The 14,370-nt window shown below is 48.6% G+C and overlaps 2 protein-coding genes across 3 annotated transcripts in view; both read right to left on the bottom strand.

The window, feature by feature from the left end:
* OSCP1 (organic solute carrier partner 1) overlaps positions 1-5,541 on the bottom strand; it is a 32,902-nt gene extending 27,361 nt beyond the window's left edge. For both annotated transcript variants that reach the window (XM_036256219.1, XM_036256220.1), the window contains exon 1: positions 5,372-5,541. In XM_036256219.1, coding sequence (XP_036112112.1) covers positions 5,372-5,483 — 112 coding nt within the window. In that variant the 5' untranslated portion in view covers positions 5,484-5,541. The remainder of the gene's footprint in view (positions 1-5,371) is intronic.
* Positions 5,542-7,077: 1,536 nt separating this feature from the next.
* MRPS15 (mitochondrial ribosomal protein S15) lies at positions 7,078-13,097 on the bottom strand. The gene is made up of 8 exons (XM_036256165.1): positions 12,940-13,097; positions 12,626-12,670; positions 11,214-11,289; positions 10,349-10,397; positions 9,780-9,864; positions 8,840-8,898; positions 7,472-7,663; positions 7,078-7,229 (listed from the first exon to the last, which is right to left on the bottom strand). The coding sequence occupies exons 1-8, from the start codon at positions 13,061-13,063 to the stop codon at positions 7,092-7,094; spliced, it is 768 nt and encodes a 255-aa protein (XP_036112058.1). The 5' UTR covers positions 13,064-13,097; the 3' UTR covers positions 7,078-7,091.
* Between the last annotated feature and the right edge of the window lie 1,273 nt (positions 13,098-14,370).

Here is a 14,370-nt window from a genome sequence, read left to right as displayed (position 1 = left end):
TCCTATGATCTGGTCTATAGAACTTTATTTTGCACGTTTGCATCAACATCTAATGTGAACACTCTGCCTTCCATGTGAAACTTTTGAAAGGATGACAGATAAACAAGTTCAAAAAAAGCCCTAGAGGGGCTCTAGATCTTTTAGAAAGTGACCTAGGAGGAGAGGAAACTCAGAATAACCAGCTACCCCAGGGTTTGTCTTGAAAGGCTCAAGAAGTCATCTTCTCTAATGCTGCGAGAATACATATAATTCAAAATAAGGCTTTCAAAGAACATTGACTTCCACGAGGAAGAATGATTCCAAGAACAGGTAGATGAGGGAGTTCCTTTTTGTATAACCTGATTTTTTATTAATGTAAGATTTCTCTTTCTCGAGTACAGACAGTACTGCTCCAATGAGATGTCAAGTCGGGAGATGTCAAGAGGAAACCAAATAAGGAACAATGTAACTGGCTTGAGAAATCTGTAACAATTAGGGCCCTTTCTCTACCGTTTATTAGTTATGTAATTTCAAGCAATTTGTTTAACCTCAGTTTCTTCTTCTGTAAAATGGGGATCATTAACTGAACCTTCCTCATAAGGTTGTTGTGGGGATGAAATATGAAACATCAGGCACTTAGCTGGCTCCTCTTCTAGTTCTGCTTTCTCTACTGAAGGACAGTGGACACTACTCATAAAGGATAAAAAATGACTTTTTTTCCTTTCCTTATTTTTTTGGGAGAGTTCAATCTAGGAAAAAAACAAAAAAAACCTTCCAGATAAACAGAGTTGTACACACACACCCACATTTAAAAAACATTTAGTAATTAATGGGCCCCCTTGGAAACATCTACCACTACACTGTTTCAAAGGTGATTTCTGTAGTTATAATAAAAAATGTGTCTTCAATGCACAATACCAATAGCCCCTAAGAGACCAGTCTGGAAGCACAGTCGGTGCTGAACTCTAACTGGCTGCAAAGGATTCCCATTGCAAGGTCAGACTCCTTGGGGAAAAGTCACGGTCTCTCTCCCCCCCGAGAGCCACAGGTGGTTGGAGAGAAAACACTGGGGAAGCAGCACCGCGAGTCATGCCTTCTTAAAGCAGACACTGGCTTCCGTAGCAAAATGGCCATGTCTTCTATCTTGTTGTGGCATTTACTTACAGGCAGTCTTGCCTAATAGGCTCATGGGAATTCAGAAAGGTGGAACTGCCACCCTCTTGAAGGTGTGTTTGGGAACAGTGGTGTTCGAGGGGCTCACCTACTCTAAGGGACAGTGACCACTGGCTGCTGACGAAATGGAGCGGGCAAATGCATGCCCAGGGGTGGGAGGCATTCCCACAGGCAATGAAGCTCAGCTCCAGCAGAGGTCTCTGCAGTGCTGTGTGCTCCTGGCCCCTTTCCACTTGAGGATCCAGAAGGTAAATAAATGATGTCCTGTTCCTCTATCATTTTTCCAGATGACTTGCTTGTGATATCCCACTTTAGTTATATTTTGAGTGAGAGGCATGCCCAAGACTATCCTGTTTAATTGGAACTACAAACAAACAAACAAACAAACAAACACAAAAACAGAACCTCACCACCATTTGGTTGCTCAGTACTACACTCTGATCTCCATTTATTAGAAAAATCAATGACTGGCCCTATGCCTCAGTTTCCCCTTCTGTAAAATGAGGAATGCAAATGAAATCTAATAGGGTCTTATGAGTATTTGTTTTTTTCTTATCCTCACCCGAGGACATTTTCCCATTTTTTGTTCAGATAGAGTGGGAGGGAGAGAGAGGAATAGAGAGAGAGAGAGAGAAACATCGAGGTGAAAGGTACACCATCGAGTAGCTGCCACCCGCACGACCCAACCAGGGTGGGGGACAAACTGCAACCAAGGTACATGCCCTTAGCGGGAACCAAACCCGGGTCTCTCTGGACCACAGGTCGATGCTCTAACCGCTGAGCCAAACCGACCAGGGCTCTTATGAGTATTTTTAAGAGGACAGGACTGAGACAAAGGCAGGTTTTATTATTCTCACTATTGCTTAAAACGCGGGACCACATTCAATATGCAACACTGAGAAGTTGCTCCATAGAGAGAGCACTTCCTTTCTGCTGAATGCTCAACCAGAGGCTGCATTGTGGGGGAAAACTGCACTATCTACTGGCCTTGGAGCAGGATGGCCTCCAGGAGACCAATTAGTTGTGTAAGATAATGAAAACATCTAGAAGAAATATGGTTTTCATTCACAGCTTCACCGAAGACTAGTTTACTGTGTCTGGTGTTTTACAGGTCTCTGTGCACAGGCATTTGTCACAGTGGCTCCTGCTTTCTGCAGCTACACTAACTCCAAATGGTGGCACAGATTAGTGTTTCTCAAATTTGAATCCCACACTGTCTGCTTTTTCACTCTGTCGTCTACAAGTCCCCATCAGCCAACTATGGTACTTTCTGTCATTTCTTTTACCAGTGGGTATATTAGATATTCAAAAAAAATTTTTTTTTTCTTTATTGAATTTTAGAGAGAGAGGAAGGGGGAGGGAGAGAGAGAGATAAAAATATCATCGAGAGAGAACATTGATTGGCCACCTCCTATATGCCCCCCACTGGGGATTTGGCCCACCTGGGCATGTGCCCTTACTGGGAATTGAACTGGCGACCTCTTGGTGCATGGGTCAACACTCAACCACTGAGCCACACTGGCTGGGCTATTAGATATTTTTTTCAAACCTCTCCCTCTCCTTCTGACCTTCCAACCCCCACAGAGATTCTGGCACAGTAACCCCCAGGTATGGAAGTATAGTGCAATGGTTAAGGACATACTGCCGAAGAGTATGAGCTCTATAGCCTGATGACCTCGGTTCCAATTCTTTACTCTTCCTCTTACCAGCTATGTAACCCTGGGCAAATTAGCCTTAGTTTCCCCATCTGTAAAATGGGGATAGTAGTATTATCTACATGATAGGATCATTTTGGGAGTTAAGGTATTCAGGGCAGTCCTTGGTTCATGGTAAGTGCTTAATAAATGTTTATTGTTGTCATTAAGAAGATATGCCCTGGCCGGTTTGGCTCAGTGGTTAGAGCGTCAGCCTGTGGACCAGAGAGCCTGGGTTCGGTTCCTGCTAAGGGTGCGTAGCTTGGTTAAGTTTGTTCCCACCCCCGTTGGGGTCAGGTGGGTGGCAACCAGTCGAAGTGTCTCTCTCTCTCTTCCCCCCTCTCTCCCTCCCGCTCTATCCGAAGATAAATGCAAAAAATGTCCTTGGGTGAGGATAAAAAAAAAAAAAAAAGGAAGATATGTATTCCAGTTTTAGAATCAGTTCTGGACGAGACTGATCAAAAGCACTACCTCCAGTGCATGCGCAGAGGGCTGGATCATGCTCCACCCAGCATCTCACATGTGATACTCATCCGAACTGTAGAAGGAATGAGTGTGTGAATGTGTATTACCAAAGATGGCTGACATTCCCTTAAGCTGTATCTAGCAAACCCTGAAGGACTACAGCTCCTGAAGACAAAGGAAGCCAGTCCCCTAGTATTCACAAGGTCTTGCCCAGATCTCCTTGTGAAAGACATCTGTTACAGGTTATGCTAAATGTTAAGTACATACATTATCTCATTCAATCCTTACAACTTTGTAATATGGTCTGAGTTATTATTTCCATTTTATGGAAAAAGAAAGAGGCTTATAGAGGTTACATTCTAAGGTCATACAACTAGTTAAATGGCAAAGCTGGAATTGGGACCCATATCTGTATGACTCCACAGAGCATGCTCTTAGCTGCTAATTTACACTGCCTTCTGAGATGCAGACTACCCATCCAAGAACTACCTGTCAGCTCACTAATGCCATTAGCCCAAATTAAATCATACAACATAGGCGCCAAGGAAAACAGAACCCTCTTGAGGAAGAAATGGCAACATCACATAAAACAGTGAATTTAGATAATCAATTCAACATTTACTGAACACCAATTTGTCCTGGTCTGGGTATACTAGGTGTGACAGTACAAAGATGAATAAGACAATCATGTGGGGGAGACCCATACACAGACAATTACAGGATAATATGGTCAGTGATAAGGCAGAGGCACCTATGGGTGCTATGGAGTATGTGCTGGCCCTATCCCCATGTGGGAAAAAGGAAAGAAATCTTCAGCTGAATAATGCAGAGCAAACAGGGAGTTACTAGCATGAAAATGGGAAGTTTGGTGTAGAATGGGGATTACTAGCATGGAAATAGGAATGAACATCTTTTAAATGGAGACCTACAAGCAGTGTGGTGTTAAGATACAAAGTAGGAGGCAGGCAAGCAGTGGTGGAAGGTGGGACTGCAGATGTGGACAGAAATCAGATCAGGAAGGGTCCTGAAATGTCCTGCCAAGGACTTGGCCTCCATTCAGACAGCAGTGAAAGCTGACAAAGGGTTTTAAGTAGCAGGGAGTATGGACAGATTTGCATTTTAGAAAGCTCACTGGCAGCACTGTACAGAATGAAAGGAGCGGGTATGCTATTGGGAGTTCCTTTTATCTCTTTATGAATGGACTTGGACTTAATCACATAGACCCAGTAGTGAATATCTGAGTATGCATGCTTAGCACTAACTGAGAATACAGATATCATTGGAGAGAATAAATGTTTTAATCAGTGGCCATGTCAGATACCTTTGTATCAACCTTTCTTCCTCTACCTTGGAATATATAATATTTAATCCCAGGAAAGTTGGTGAAAGCCGTTGTTGGTTGAGAAGAGAGGAAAAGAGGGAGAGAAAAAGGATGGCAGAGAGTTCTGGGTGGTCATTTCTCTGGGGATTAGATGAGGTATATACGGGAGACAGATTTTCCATTTTAGAAACTCATAATTCTTTCCACAATTGTATTCTTTTCCAACAATTGTGAAGGGAAAGAAGGGTACTTTTCTTATTTATCTATGTTATCTCAGGACCTCACCTTTCTAGCAATAGCTTCTGAAATTAGTGACACTGGCTTCCAGTTTATGAAGGGTGATACTACACAGAGGAATGGAGAATCAGAACCTGTTCCACGGGGGGAAAGAGGGCAGTTGGACTGGCAAAGAGTATGTCACGGGTGGTGGGCATCTGGGTCCCCTACATTTGGGAGGGACCGGTTGTCAAGAGAGATTGGGAAATCACCTCACCAATTTGAGGGGATGGGGTAGGGGGCATGAGGCACTGTAATAATATCCAATGAGGGTATTAAATCCCTCTGCTGTGAAAAGATCTTTTGGGGAATTTGACTCCTGAGGGGCTCTGACTAGATGGGGCTGTGGTCGTTGTGAAAAAGGTCCCTGGCTATATGAGCGCAGTGTTTAGGGGTGCTGGTCAGTCTGTAAGGGGACGCGCTGTGGGGCGTGGGGCTGGCTGTGCAGGCCGGGCGCTCTCACCTCTGCGGGCCTTGTCTCCCGGGATGTTCTGGGCCCGCAGCCGCTGGTCCAGGATGTAAAGCATCTCCCCGCCCAAGTTCAGGAAGAGCAGCGGCAGCGTCCGCACCGACATGATGCCCAAAGCGAGCAGAGCTGGCGCAGAGAACCGAGGCTGGGTAGCCAGAGACCAGGAGGCCCAATCACCGCGTCTTCGTAACCTAGTTGCTAGGGCAACGTAGGGGACGGCAAAAGGAGCCAATCAGCAGACCCTTTGTTGGGAGGCACCCGGGGGAGGACGCTTACTGGGCTGGGTGCCCGAGTCCTACGATGTGGATTGGTCCGAGCTGGAGGCGGGGCCGCCGCGGGCCCCAGGCCGGGGGCGCTGGTTTTGACTTTCCGGAGCCGCGGAAGGGCGAGGGCCGGGAAAGGGGGCAGGCGGCAGGGGCTGGCCACCAGAGCGCCGTTCCGCGACCACCCTCACCGAGCCCGGCCGCGCGCGCAGGTGCCGGAGAACGAGAAAAACCCCAGAGAAACTTGAGAGCAGTCCCCGAGCAGAGGGACCGGGGTCGGAGCCTCGGCTCTATTTCCTAGCTGTGTGCCTTTGCGCAGCGGAGCCTGGGCGCCCTTATATTTACATCGGACAGCCGGCTCACAGGGTTGCGGAGGAACCAATGTCATGTACTGTGCCACGAAACCACTGATAAAATGGCAACTGACTTTTCTTTTAGATGCAGGAAGGCTTGAATTACTTTCATTTCCTCCCTAAAAGCTACTTGGTTTCGTATTTCCTGAAGCAAACCAGGCCCGTTTGTCCAGGTCCTGGAGGATGTGTGCTGGGAACCCCGAAGCTACCCCCATCCAGCTGTCAAGCAGGCCTCCCATTCACGTCTCTGCTTTGAGGGCAGTGAACACACCCTTCACCCCATCTTGAGTTCCAGGATCACCTTGCCCTGCACCTGCTGCACATTTTTATGTTAATAAGCAATCATTTCTATAAATTTCAATATTTGTAAAAACTACTAATCACCTTTCCCTCCCGCCACTGAGACGTGAAACCTGAGCCTTGGTTCCCAACTCTTATCACCCTGGGTCCTATCGTGTCACCAAATTCTGCTTTTCTACCAAAATAATTCTATTTTCCTCTTCATTTCTTTTCTTTTCTTTTGGTATGTGCCCCTAGCAGGAACTGAACCCGGGACTCTGGTCCGCAGGCCAACACTCCAACCGCTGAGCCAAATGGGCCAGGGCTATTTTCCTCTTCATTTCTTTCTCTGTGTGCATTACTATAATCCTCCACATTACTGCTCTTTTCTCTCTACCTGCACTGGCTGCTAGGCTGAACTTTCCCGAAGACACCACTTTCAACCTCACATATCCCTTCAGTGGCTTCCTGCTGTCTGACAGATCTCTGTGACATGGTATCCAGGGCACTCCGCTGTCGCTACCTTTCTAGAGACATCTGTACTCCCCTGGCTTCACCCAGCAGCCAGCCAGCCACGCTTCCTCTGTGCTGCTGTGCCCAGCCTCACCTCCACTGAAACACCACCTGGATGATAGGGAGTTGTGTGTGTGTGAGGCGTTGAGAGTGTCCTCTGACGTGTGAGGGCAAGGACTCTGCCTCAGACAACCCTTGGATCCCAGGGCTGAATGAAAGAATGAATGAACTCCTCCTTCTCAGGCCACAAAGAGCCCCACCTTTTCTCCTATTATTCTTCAAGGCAGAAAGATAAAACTTTAACATTTATTGGTTTTCCTTGATTGCCTTTGGTCCAGCTTTGGAAGAACTTTCAGGGTTCATCTGGCCTTGTTTCCGGGCTGCTGCTGCTGCGGCCTTTAAGGCCCTTTTTTGTTTCTTCAGCTTTTGAGCCTCCTGGTAAACCTGAAGGGAGCAGGAAAAGACTTTGTAATCCTATGTAAATCTCTGATTGGGAGCAGATGGGCTGGGAATGACTCCCCCAGCTGGTCACCGCAGTGTTTTTCCATGGGGTTGGTGGCTTATAGCCACTGCAAGGCCTTGCGGCCAGTTCCATGCCTTCATCAGAAACAGACGACCCCTCCCTTCTGCTCTCTCCACCACTGTCCCAGAACGGGGCCAACCAAAGCAACAATTTGGACTCATACCCGAATGCACAGAGCCTTTTTGGTCACCAAGCGGCGGTGGGCTTTTCGGTAGTACAGAGGGGGAAAGGTGTACTCAATCCCTAGCTCCTTGCATATCTTCTCAAAGACACTGTAGTTGGTCTTACGGAGGTTTTTGAGCATCTTTTTCCTCTGGTCAATGCTCATCAGCAGATAGCGCTTGTGGGCTTTGTCCTGTAAGAGAGTCAGTGTCCCTTTTAGTATTATATAAATGAGTGGTGTATCACTTCACAGTAACAAAGGATAGTCATTTCATCATCTCACTGAACAATCTCAACAATCTCTCCCAACAATCTCATTCAAATATTAGCACAACTCTAGGTAGGTATTATTGTTATTTCCATTTTACAGATGGGAAAATAAAGGCTCAACGATGTTAACAGGTCTGTTGGTCTCACTCTGAATCGCACTACCCACTCAGTCTATCCATAGTTCAGCAAACTGTCAGCTGAAGTGGAGAGAACTTTCACTCTTCCTGGAGACTCCAACCCACAGCCAGGTGCTGCTCCATGAGAAAATTCTGCAGTGGGGCTGGTGTTCTACACTCCAGAACAAAACTCCGACTTCCAAGGAACAGGCTCAACCAGCACCAGAGAACACTGAGGTGCCAGCCTGGATATCTGTATTCACAACTGTGTGTTTATTAAAAAATACCAACAATTGCCTAATTATAGCCGCTTTGTACCCAACACTGTGCTGAGATATAGCATAATGGTTCAGAATATGGGTCCTGGAGTGAAACCACATAGTTTCAAGTCCTAGTACATAATTTTCTAGTGCTGTGCCTTGAGGAATAACTTAACCACTCCATGTCTAGACTATTCTTCTGTAAAATGGGATAAATGAGCTAGTGCATATAAAATATATAGGAAGAGGCCTGCACACTTTATTTGTATCATGTTGGCTGCTTTTATTATTTCATATAGTGTTTGCAATCCTGTCAGTAGGAACCATTATGATCCCCATTTTACAGATAGAACTGAGGCTCAGACATGTAAAGTAACTTTCTCAGAATCTCATAACTAGTTAAGTGGCAAAGGCAGAGCTAGGATTTGAACCCAGGGCAATCTGACCCCATTCATGCACTCAACACATATTTACTGAGCATCTACTATGTGCTAGACACTGTGAACATGCTCTAAAATTTGTGTTCTTGACCACTGGAAGGCTTTCATTTATCTATTGGAGGTGTGAAGAAAACATTTTTCCCACTGTAGTGGGGGGGTAGGCACTCTGGTGGTGTAGCTTCCTGGCATCTCAAGCTGCTGCTTTAGAACCAGAGCCCTTCACCTCTCAGACTCCTCTGCCCCGGCTGCTGGTGTTTAGCTGTGAGTGATGCTCAAGGTTTACCTTTCGATGTTTCTGTATGTGTTCTTCATAATTGCGGATCTTGACAGTCAAGGCGACAACTGAAACCACAAACCACAGAGGATGAGAGCTGTACAGCTCTCTGTAATTCCTGAAGGGCTCTAAATTTCAAGATCTCAAGACTTTGGATTACCTTTGCTTTAGAAAGCAAAGCCTAAAGGAAGCTCCTTACTCTTATAAAGGTATCATCTCCAAACCATAGAAAACAGCAGTCTTAATGGTAAAACTTTAGAGAATTCCTATTAAATTCAGGTATTAAGTCTAGGATGCATACTATCATGGTTAATGATTTGACATTGCCCTGGAGGTCCTGGCCAATGCAATAAGATCAAATTCCCAAACTGCCAAGGATCTGCTCCCTGCCTCTCCCCTTCCAGCTGCCACCCTTATCTCCGTTTTTACTAATGAGTTTTCAGAATTATCAACTCCCATTCATCTCCTAAAGCCCTAGAATATCCTTCCTCAGGTATCCTCTCGTTTGATTCCTGCCTATATTGCAAAAATGGGGGCAAAGACAAAAGCAGAAGGTGGTCCCAAGGAGAGGCTGTAACTGTGATAGGCCCTTCCTGCACACACACTGAGTTCTGGGAGCACTGAGACAGGGCAGTGGGAACTGTAGCTTTGATCACATGGCTCTTCGCACTACCTTAGGTCATAGTGGACAGAGACAGGGAGATGAACTTAGGCTCCTGAGGAACCTTGCTTGAGCTCACATAGAGGTATGAGGCAGGACCTGGGCACTGACTCCAGCATCACACCACTCAGGATACCCAGTCCAGTTTTCATTACCCATGGTTCTTCCTGTCTCTCCCTTTAATAAACCACATCTAATCCCTAGTGTACTTTCAGATGAGGGCCCTGGATCAAATACCAGCTAGCAGACTCTCCTGTACCCCCACACCCCAAGGGCCCCCTGACCAACTTCGAGCCTCCAGGGAGCTGGTGTCCTCAGGGTTTGCCACAATCTTGTTCATCAATAGCTCTTTCTTAATTTTTAGCTTCTCCTTCTGTTGAAGATAGAAAAAGAGAATCTGTGAAGTCTGCCACTCCATAAGATCTGGCCCCCATACCTCCAAGGCCATGGGCTGCAGTGACAGCAACTAGGCCATAAGGCTTAGGGCCTGACTTCATCCTACCAGGGCGTGGTCTCTGGCCAATCACATGGCTATTCATATCTAGGTGAGCCCAAGGCCAATGCTAGTGACCGGAGAAATGGCTTGTTGGATGAATGTCCCAGAAGCTTGCTCATTCATTCAGACATCAGATCTTTAGTGAGCACCTATTGTTTGTCAAGTGCTAGGGGTATAATGGGGGAACAAGACTATCCCCGTCCTTGAGATGCTCAGTCTTGAGGTATTCACAAGTAGACACAGAATGACATTGGTCTAAATGCTGTGATTGGAGATGCATGGGATGGGAGGTGTTACCAGGATAGAAGGGAGTCCCAGAGGAGAGGGCTGAGGAGGCCAAGGTTTGGCACAGGCCACTCACCTGGTTCGACATTTCCAAAGACAAGAGTCTTTTCACGACATCATCAACCCTGTGGAAAAATCACAGAAGTGAGAGACAGGTGTCAGGGTAGGGAGGAAAAGGGAAGCAATGCTGTTTTCGTTTTAGTTGGAAAAGCAAGGATGATTAAAAATTTCTTGTACAACAAATGAGTCTCTCTGGAAGTTGGGAGCCATTTCCCATGAATTAGAAGTCAGTATGCACCTGATTTTCTGGGCTGAGAACATGGAACGATGTGATAACTACAGAATATTGAAGCTTTCAGTTTGAGTGTCTGTCTTGGGCTTGTCACAGGGAGGGCGAAGGGAGGATTTCCATTTTAACTAGAACATGGTTCAATCTGTTTTGAGACACTTCAACTCTATAACCACTGTTTCTTTCTCAAGTCACACTGCACAGTGGGGGAGACAAGAGAGATTGCCTAGCTACCACGGTGCAGGACAGGGCTGAGAAGAAGGATCCTGGCCCAGGATTCAAACCCCAGTTCTCTCCCGTAGGAGCTGTGTGACATTGGGCAGCTTGATAATCTATAAAATGGGGATACTATGTCTTACCTCACAGGGATTTTAAGAGGATCTTCTACAAAGACCTGTGAGGCATGTTGCCTTCTTGTTATCTAATGGTATAGGGTCTTCACCCAGAGCCCAAAAAAGTAAGCAGTTGAGCTCCATAAGCTCCACCTGTCCCTGCTGCCACTCACCCTCACCATGCTTGGGCATCTCCAGTTCTCTGCCCCATTCTATAGTCAAGATAGAGCAGGCTAGGCCTCGAAGCCATGGTCTTCCCCCTCTCCTCGCCAATCCTCCCAGCGTCCCCTGCCTCACCAAATAAATTTCTTCCTGCTTACTTCTCAATTCCAGGGATGTTCTGGTAATCTTTGAGCAGTGTGGAAGGGGGTGGGTCATCTCCTCGGCTGGGCCGGACTGTTAAGTGGAAGGATGGAAAACACCCAGAGTCAACTCTCACTGCCCATCCTCCCAGACTTGACTCTTCTCACCAACTTTATCAGAGACATCCAGGGTCTCAAGCAAGGCACTGGATATCTCTGGGCTCAGTTTCTCCTCTGTGAACTCCCTAGGCACCTGCCTTGACATTTCACCCTGGGAGTAGATGGCCTTTCCCAAGACCCTGCACGGTGCCTTCACCTCTCACACTGTCTGGCTCTACAGTTATCAGATCCCCAATAGGATGGGTCCTCCTGTGGGCAGACTGAATTTGACTTTTTTTTTTTTTATCCTCACCTGAGGACATTCTTCCATTTTTTGTACAGATAGAGTGGGAGGGAGAGAGAGGAAGAGAGAGAGAGAGAAACATCGACATGAAAGGGACACATCGAGTGGCCGCCACCCGCACAACCAACCAGGGCCGGGGACAAACTGCAACCAAAGTACATGCCCTTAGCGGGAACCGAACCTGGGTCTCTCCGGACCGCAGGCCGATGCTCTAACCGCTGAGCCAAACCGGCCAGGGCTGAATTTGACTTTTTTTTTGAATCCTCCCCTTCCCCTCACCCCAGTCTGATCCAGAGACCAGCACAGAATAGGCACTCAACAAACAATTGCCTGCTGACTGCATGAATAAAATCAGGGGGTTGAGGAGGAATCCCTAGCTTTAGTACACTTGAAATATAAGCACCAAATACAGATCACAGGAAACCCTCAGCCCTGGTACGTGCATCCCTGTCTTTCCCTGGGGATGAAGGAGAGGCAGGGGAGAGAACAACGTGTCCTCTCCAGTCAGGCCCTACTCTGCGGCTATGCAAGTAACAGCAACGAATACAAACACGTACCACGGTTTATCGCACACAGTACTAAAGATGCTTTTCATGTGTTACCACTGACTCCTAACAACGATCCTCTCAAACAGACATTCTTACACTCATTTTAGAATGAGACTCGGGGAGAGGAAGTAACCTGCTCAGTGTCGCTCACCTAGCAGGAGAGATCTTTACCAATATGGCTTGGAAGGGGAAGCCATAGGCTCCAGGACCTCAGAAGGGCCGACACAAAGTGCTGTACATTAGGGAGGCCTGGGTGGCTCCCTCTGGCTAGCTCATTCCAGCTCCCCGGGCCCCGCATGCAGGCTTCAGGCTAAAGCTTTGTGACAGGTGGACATGGGGGTGGGACCGTCCACCTAGGACCTCTGGCCCACGCCATCTAGTGGCCAAACTAGCCCCCTCTGTCCTCTCGGCCACCCCAGGCCTTCTAGGGAGTTCCTCTCCCGCCCCAGTCCACCCGAGTCCCGCCCAAGAGCTCCTACCTGGTTTCTGGATGGCATATCCGCGGGCGCCCGGGAGGACGAGGCCTGTGCAAAAAGAGAGGGCTGAGGCCACCTCCATCCACAGTCCAGCCTCGCTCCTTCCCACGGCCCTTCCTCCGCGGTCTCTGCGCCTCTGCGCCCAGCCGCCGTCCGCTGCTCCTGCACCCCGCGGCTCCGCCACCCCGCCGCACTTCTCCCCATCGCCGCCCTCCCCTGCTACCCCGCCACCGCACCTCTCGCCCGTCCTCCTGCCGTGCCCCCCAGCCCCGCCGAGCCCTGCCCCGGCTCCTGCGGTCCCGCGGCTCGGTCCTCACCGCGGGGAGGCAGGCGAAGGCCCCGGCGGTCGGAGGGAAGCCGGGCGCGCCCCCCGCCCGGCAGCCCGAGGACTGGGACCGGGGTCCGAATGGAGCTCAGCGCCCTCCACGCCGCCCTCAGCATGGTGACTTCCGACCCAGCGGGCGCCGGCGGCCTCGCGGCGCAGACCCGGTTACGCGGGCGCCGCCGGCTGGCCCAGGCGCGACCAATCGAGCGCGGCCGCGAGGCCGGAGAGAGGAGGACCGAGCGGGTGGATGGGCAAGGCCGTGCCCCGCGAGGCAGCGGAGTTGGGTGGGCGGGGAGGTCCGGCCAGCGGTTCTCGGGCTGCGGGCTTGGTGGTTGCCTGGCCGCGTTGGCGGTGCGCGGGGCCGTGTGCATTCTGAGGTGCCACTTCCCCCGGGCATCTCGCCCTTCATCCCGTCTCCGTTCCTGACCTCGGCCCCGATTATTTTGGGGCTTCCGTGGGCTCTGTCGTAGCCCCCCCCCGCCCCCGCACCCAGTGTTTCCACGCCCCCGCCCCCAAGGCCAGGGTGAAGCCTGTAGGAGCTGCTGGGTTTCAGCCTCCTGTCTGGCAGCCGTGGAGCCTGTTGGTCAGGGTCGCTGACTTTGGAATCAGACAGCTCTGGGCCGGAATCCTAGTTCAGCCATTTACTCCCCGTGGATTCTGTGGGCAAGCCACTTAGCCCTTCCGGGCCCCAGGGGGCCATCCGTCAAATGAGCGTGATGATGACAGTATCCACCTTTTCGGTTGTTAGAGGATTAGCGGAGGCAGCCGTGTGCCAAGTTCCCGGTATGCAGTGAGCATTCAGAGTGTTGGCTGTGATGATATTTGTGAAACGTGGGATGAAGAACAAAGACAAATTGAAAGTAGGAAAAATAAAATTACAGAATTACTTGTAATTGCGAATTCTTTTTGCCCCTTTGAAATCCTTTTTGCCCCTTTTTAAGCTAAGTAACCTTGCCAGTTTTACAACCCAGGAATGTCTTTCTCTAGGACCTCGGAGCCATCTCTTTGAAATGCAATCGTTAAGGAAGACATTGCCCCTATCCAGTTTCTGCAGGAGGGTAGAAGCCTAACTTCAGCTGGTGCCTAGCTCCAAGTTGCAAACCTACCTCTTCTCATAAAGACACGAGAAATTTATTTTTCTGTTGGATAAATGCAATTAGCAAACACAGGTGACTACCCCATTTACCAGGTGAATTTAGAATGACCCTTGTGTGACGAAATGGTGCTGTCAAGTCCTCTTGCTTGAGAATTAGTGATTGTTTATCTTGAGAAAATGTATGCATTAAGTCATATCCACTTGGCTATATATAGTACGATTTCTTTCTGTCTTTGCAGCCCTTTGGCTAATGGCCTGTGATGCGCATCACATACTGGCTTAATGCTCATTCAGTAATAAAACTGTTTTCTTCCTTTTCTGTCCTTG

Source organism: Molossus molossus, unplaced genomic scaffold (genome assembly GCF_014108415.1).
Source record: "Molossus molossus isolate mMolMol1 unplaced genomic scaffold, mMolMol1.p scaffold_m16_p_12, whole genome shotgun sequence".
In the NCBI taxonomy this organism is placed as follows: domain Eukaryota; kingdom Metazoa; phylum Chordata; class Mammalia; order Chiroptera; family Molossidae; genus Molossus; species Molossus molossus.
Note: the sequence above shows the minus strand (reverse complement) of the source record. Positions and strands in the feature narration are given on the sequence as shown.